At 38.3% G+C, this 6,895-nt stretch overlaps 2 protein-coding genes across 2 annotated transcripts; both read right to left on the bottom strand.

Moving 5' to 3' along the window:
• Window positions 1–414: 414 nt before the first annotated feature.
• On the bottom strand, window positions 415–2,142 carry LOC108212858 (DELLA protein RGL1). The gene has a single exon (XM_017384571.1). The coding sequence runs from the start codon at window positions 2,140–2,142 to the stop codon at window positions 415–417; it is 1,728 nt and encodes a 575-aa protein (XP_017240060.1).
• A 2,180-nt stretch (window positions 2,143–4,322) lies between these two features.
• On the bottom strand, window positions 4,323–6,050 carry LOC108212856 (DELLA protein RGL1). The gene has a single exon (XM_017384570.1). It carries the CDS (start codon window positions 6,048–6,050, stop codon window positions 4,323–4,325), a length of 1,728 nt encoding a protein of 575 aa, XP_017240059.1.
• Between the last annotated feature and the right edge of the window lie 845 nt (window positions 6,051–6,895).

The following is a 6,895-nucleotide window of genomic DNA, read 5'->3' as shown; positions in this document are numbered from 1 at the left end:
CATCTAAAATCATAAGGTGTTAGAGAAAGGGTCCAATAGGATCATATATTATTCATCAGAATTATGATCACAATGTGGAAGCACTATAACCTAAGATTTGGTACCATTGAACTAGGTAAAAGAAACAAGGAATTTGATTTAACAGACTGCCCTTCAATTAATTAATCCTTTTGCTTATAGTTGTTAAACGACGTAAACGACGATTCCTCCTCATCTTGAGATGATGAGATTACAAACAATGTAGGACATATATGGAGTTTATACATAGATGTCTCAGTTGTTCTATAACATTTTGGTTTATCTTTAGGTTCCTTTCATTTATATAGGAAAAATACAGACGGTAAACAAATGAGTATAGTAGTATAGCAGAGCCTGAAAAAGGGGTAGAGCAAGAGGTATGTTTTAATCAAACAATCAAAAGTATGATGGAGCTTGTTTAAACTTCCATGTCGATAGTGAAAACATCGGTGTTCCTTTCCATCCAATTATAAAACACTTGCTGTCAGTACTGAGAGTGCAGAACCTTGCACAAGAAAATTCCTTCTTAAGAACCATTTCAGCTTGATGAAAAGATGATCCTGGAACTTCAACTTCCACCATTTGAAACCTTGCAAAGTATGATCTCCACACGTCGATCTTCACACTTCTTGTAATCCTTTCTTCTCCCTCATTTGCAATAGAATTCATAATTCCGCTGCCAAAGTAATATTTTTCAAGATTCATCCTGTACTGATCATCACGGTCCAAGCAATCTTCCAAGCAGTCAAACCATGTACTGTAGAAAAAAAGTGAATCTACAAAGCGATTGATAAAAGAAGTTGAGTTATCATTTGCATCTACTTCATATATAATCATAATCAGAGGATTGAGTTCTCTGATTACTCTCATTAAAGTTTCCAATTTATCAGGTCTCGGGATCATTGTCCTTAGTAATGTTGGAGCAAAGATAACCACCGCTTCACCAGATTGAATATCAAATAACTCTTTTCTTAGATAGCTCATGTCATCTACAGTTACTACGTCAAATGAAAAAGGGATTTTCAATGAGTCCGCAAAGCTTTCTAACCTCTTGCCAATATCCTCAACCTTCTGCTTATCTTCTGTATCTAAAGCAGTTATCTTAAGGAGCTGAACTTGATGAACTTTCCTTTCTGAAAGGGCTTGTATCATGGGTGGCCAGTGTATTCCACTCCTAATATGTAGATCAATAATGTGTATACTGGTTTCCGTCGTGACATGTTCTAAGATTGTTTGTGTTGATGCAAAGTGCAAAGCCTTACTGAATGGAATCTTCATGTGGGCTGCCAAAACTGTTTGGTCAAGACCTGTTGAGAGGCCATTATTAGGGGCTCTGTCCTTCTCACTCGCAATCCCTATTTTTCTGCTCCCCTTTTCTCTATGAATTCTTTCTTGCAGAGCTTCAGAAATATATGATGCAAGTCTTTCAATTGGATTACCTGATTTAGAGGCCTTGCAATCACAATTTGTAAGCAATCTCCTTGCAGAATCAAAATTTCCATCCAAAATTTTATCAGCCGCGGCTAAAAGAAGGTGCGCAAGGTTTGCGCCTCTTGTCTCTTCCACTGACAGACTTGACAGGACAGAACCGCGTGGGTGGATAAAAGTGGTGATACCTTCTAGATCTTTGTTTTGGAACTGGATGTATCTCTCAGCAGCCACCCTTATGATTTCTTCTGTTGTCAGCTTCTGGTCACTTGTTGCAATTTTGCTTCGATTGCTTAAATTTTCATCTTTCAACTTTTTACCCCCTCTTTCATATCGGCTGAGGAGTTCAAACAATGATGCAGAATTAAAATCAGCCTTGTTCTTGACTGGAAAGTATACTTCTGGAGCTCGGCTGGAAGGCTGCTCACCGTATGCACCAACGTAGTGTTGTGCTCTGATGGCTTTGTTTCTGTTGTTCATGCCATTTTCTGAAACAATGAGTCCTTTGTCTTCCATCTTTCCTTCATTAATTCCATGCATAATGCCTGAGCAAAGCGGATTCCTCTCACTAGGTTCTTTCACTTTGGATGTAGATATATGTTCTACTCGAGTATAAATATCGTTTTCCAGCACTTCAAGTGGCCTATTATCAGTTTGAATAATATTAGGACTTGATAACCCGAAATCATCTGACATTTGGATGCAGGGTTCTTTGTTCTCTTGATAAATTGACTGCAAAGACTGTCTCTGGAGACCACAGCTTTCAGATGCTAGTAAGTTTCTACTGCGAAGCTTTTAAAAAAAAACATATGCAGTGGATACATGTAAGCAGATTTATATAGGACACACTAGTAAGAGGACAGAAGCTGACTTGGTGTTCAGAGATCGATTGAGGAATATTCTGAACACGGCAACAATGCTGGTTAAATCTAACATCGAACAACATATTAGTATAGTGCAGTTGACGATATCTTCAATCTTGAGATGAGGACAATGAAAGATTAATGTTTAATGGGCTCATCACCCTAATACTCTAATAGTGCTTTAGACTTTTCAAGAATATTTAGCAAGTATAAAAATACACCGCCCAAAGAACGTACCTGATGTAGCAGAACAAAAAATTTATAGCAAATATATTGGGGCCGTTTGGATCTTGAATGGGAATGGGTATCCCAAGGATAGTGCAAGGAATGATTTACCCTCCAAGTAGGTTCCCGTTCCATGTCACAAGTTGCTAATCCAAATACCAACACGTGTGTTTGATATTCCGATTCTCGTTAACCGGGCTCATTAAGCATGAATCAAACGCCTATAGTCAATGGTGCCAAGATATCGAGAAAACAGTATTATGTGTGGAACCAGCTTCCAACCAGCCACCTTACGCAATATGCTTTTACAGGCTAGTTTTTAACATTTCTCCGTAAAACTGAAGTTCTCTGAATATATAAAGGTAAGAATCAACTATCTTGTGTACTACATTCCTTCGGCAAATGTCATAGTGTGTCACTGTTTAGAATTTTTTGAGCATATGTGAACTGCATGTGTTAACTGAACAGAATAACACTTTATCGAGTTCAAGTCGAGTTTTTCTTACCGACTCGAGCTAAACTCGGTTAGCTTATCATTATCGACCGAGTCATGTATGAGTTATTCATGAATCGAGTCGAGTCGATGCTAAGTTCGAGTCAAGTCAAACTTGACCGATAAGAGTGGTTTATATCCGATAAAAAATGGTGACCGTGCTTCCGGCGCTTTTTAAGCGCTTGACAAGTAAAAAGAATTTACACACCCAACAGTTAAAAAGTGTTGGACTGGTGAACAAGTAAAAAGAATTTACACACCCAGCAATTAAAAACTATTGGACAGGTGACATCCAGTGGTTTTAAGCGTTGGACGGTGCGGAATCAACTTTTAATCTCGACCATCGGCTTGCTAATCAAACGCTAGAAAACCGGTGTGTTGGTTACGGGCTCCCCAACATATGACTGCTGGGGACGAGCACCCTATTTTAAATATAGCTTATCAAGTTGAGCTGAGTTTAAGACATTGAAACAAGTTCAAGTTGATAGAGTCAAGTCAAATCATATAATAATTAAACTCGGTTCAACTCGATAAGCATATTAAACTTCATTGCTCCAACTCGAGTTCATTAACGAACCGAGTAATTTCAGATCTAGTTGCTTATTGAATCGAGTTTCTCATCGACAGTCTAGGTTTGTTTACAACGTTAACTGTATATTGTGCGATAGTTAGACTTCTACTAGTACTCATAAATGCAAAAATTCCGAATTGGAAAAGTCAGTCCGATCCAACCCAAAACCGCTCAGCCGAGAGTCTAAACTGCTCATGTATTTTTTGCGAAAGCCAAGCCCACCCCAACCCGCCGAGCTGAGATCTTATCCTGTTCTTAAAAAATCTCGATAAAAAACTGAATATAAACTTGAATCTCATCAGGAGGAACTGAGTACAGTATTGGATAAAATCCTAATTTCCGCCAGAAGAGATAGAACAATGTTGAGTAATCTTCCTCATGACTACTGTTTCCTGTCTGGAGAATTGAAATTTGAAATAACCTAGTTCCTTTATTGCAAATACCATGCCTACTTGAGTTCTACTTGTCAGCAAAAATATTCACTATCTGTTTAGCGCCAAAAAAAAAAATCTTGTGAGCACTTAGCAAATCTTTTTTACTATCTCCAGCTGCAACTGCTTCTCCAAAGCTTGTACATATATGTCTCAGTCATTCTATAACAGCTTGGTTTATCTTTAAGTTCCTTTTGTGTTAATAAAGAAAAGATACAGACGATAAACAAATGAGAATAGGCGTACAGCATACCCTGAGAATCGGGGTAGAACAAGAGGTGAGTTTTAATCAATCAAAAGTATATTAGAGGTTGTTGAAACTTCCAAGTTGAAAGTGAAAACATTGGGGTTCCTTTCCATCTGATCATCAAACACTTGCCGTCGTTACTGAGAGTGCAGAACCTTGCACAAGAAAATTCCATCTCAAGAACCATTTCAGCTAGATGGAAAGATGATTTTGGGACTTGAACTTCCAGCATTTGAAACCTTGAAAAGTATGATCTCCACACGTCGATTTTCACACTTCTTGTGATCCTTTCTTCTCCCTCAGTTGCAATAGAATTCATAATTCCACAACCAAAGTAATATTTTTCAAGGTTCATCCTGTACTGATTATCGCGGTCCAGGCAATCTTCCAAGCAGTCAAACCATGAACTATAGAAAAAAAGTGCCTCTACAAAGCGATTGATAAAAGAAGGTGAGTTATCATTTGCCTCTACTTCAGAGATGATCATAATTAGGGGACTGAGTTCTCTGATTACTCTCATTAAATTTTCCAGTTTATCAGGCCTCGGGATCATTGACCTTAGTATTGTTGGAGCAGAGATAACCACCGCTTCACCAGATTGAACATCAAATAATTCTTTTTTTAGATGGCTCATGTCATCTACAGTTACTACGTCAAATGAAAAAGTGATGTTTAATGAGTCGGCTAAGCTTTCTAACCTCTTGCCAATGTCCTCAACCTTTTGCTTATCTTCTGTATCGAGAGCTGTTATCTTAAGGAGCTGAACTGGATGAACTTTCCGTTCTGAAAGGCCTTGTATCAAGGGTGACCAGTGAATTCCACTCCTAATATGAAGATCAATGACGTGTATTTTGGTTTCCCTCGCGACATGTTCTAAGATTGTTTGCGTTGATGCAAAGTGCAAAGCCTTACTGAATGGAATCTTCATATGGGTTGCCAAAACTGTTTGGTCAACACCTGTTGAGAGGCCATTATTGGGGGCTCTGTCGTTCTCACTCACCATCAGTATTTTTCTGGTTCCTGTTTCTCTACGGATTCTTTCTTGCAAAGCTTCAGAAAAATATGACGTAAGCCTTTCAATTGGATTGCCTGATTTAGAGGCCTTGCACTCACAACAGGTAAGCAATCTCCTAGCAGAATCAAATTCCCCATCCCAAAATTTATCAGCCGCGGCTAAAAGAAGGTGTGCTAGGTCTACGCCACTTGATTCTTCCTTTGACAGACTTGACAGAACAGAACCATGTGGGTGGATAAAAGTGGTGATACATTCAGGATCTTTGTTAGGGAACTGGATGTACCTCTCTGCAGCCGCCCTTATGATTTCTTCTGTTGACAATTTTTGATTAACTGATGCAATTTCGCTTAGATTGCTTGATTGTTCATCTTTCAACTTTTTACCCGCTCTTTCATATTTGCTGAGGTTCTCAAACAATGTCGCAGAACTAAAATCAGGCTTCTGCTGGACTGGCAAGTCTAATTCCGGAGCTAGGCTGGAAGGTTGCTCACAATATGCACCAGCATAGTGTTCTGATGTATCAGCTTTGTTCCAGTTCTCCATATCATACTCCAAAACACTTAGTCCTGTGTCTGTCATTTTTCCTTTGTAAATCCCATACCCAAGGTCTGAGCAAACTGGATTCTTCTCACTAGGCTCGTTCACTGTGGATGTAGGTATCTGTTCTACTCGAGTATAAAATTCGTTCTCAAGGACCTCAGGTGGCCTATAATCAGTTTGAATGATAGGAGAACTTGGTAACCCAAAATCATCGGACATTTTGAAGCAGAATTCCCTGTTTACTTAATAAAATGACTGCAGAGACCGTTTCAGGAGATTTAAAAAAACATTAGTTAGTGTCAGAGATTTGAGGGATAGAAGTTGTGATATTCTGAACACCAGAACAATGTCTGTCAAAATAACATCGAAAAATATTTGTATTGATGTAGCTGGTGATATCTCCAATTTTGATGAGGACAATGGAACATTGTTTAATGGGTTCATCACCCAAATTGTGCTTCAGAATGCCCAATAATATTAGCAAACTAGTCTAGACAAACATTAGAAACAAAACATGCAGCCGGAATGAAAGTGTTTGATGTAGCTGAATAACATATTTATAGCAACTATATTGTCAATGCCAAGATATGAGCAAGCATTCACAAAAATTTGAGGTCACGACCATCAGGGACGAATCTAGTAAGAGGCACGGGACATGTGTCCCTTCTAAAAATAATTTTAACATCTTCCCAACATTCTAAATTTTACAAAATTATAAAAATGTCCCTTAAAAATATAGGTGCTTTCCAAAAATTTGTTTGGTGTCCCCACATTTGAACCCTAAATCCGTCCCGACCAGCATAAGATGAATTTAAAAGCATTGCTATCATGGCATCGCTAAGTATTTTTAACTTTTCCATCTTGGACTTGTTTTTATTGGAGCATTTTAGGCCCAAGCCAGAAATTCAAAATATTTTTGAATAAAAGATCAACAACGAGACTTTTGTTTGATAGGCTTGCCGTTTTCATTGATTCCACAATGAGAAAATCTTGGCCGAGTAAACTGAACTAGGATTCAAGCGGAATGATTTTCACTGAATATGTATAAAATGGCTCAATTTCAT

The sequence above is a fragment of the Daucus carota genome, chromosome 3 (genome assembly GCF_001625215.2).
Source record: "Daucus carota subsp. sativus chromosome 3, DH1 v3.0, whole genome shotgun sequence".
Classification (NCBI taxonomy): Eukaryota; Viridiplantae; Streptophyta; class Magnoliopsida; order Apiales; family Apiaceae; genus Daucus; species Daucus carota.
Note: the sequence above shows the minus strand (reverse complement) of the source record. Positions and strands in the feature narration are given on the sequence as shown.

Coding starts and splice junctions, on each gene's coding strand:
- LOC108212856 (XM_017384570.1), bottom strand. CDS start 6,050: ATGTCCGATGATTTTGGGTTACCAAGTTCTCCTATCATTCAAACTGAT.
- LOC108212858 (XM_017384571.1), bottom strand. CDS start 2,142: ATGTCAGATGATTTCGGGTTATCAAGTCCTAATATTATTCAAACTGAT.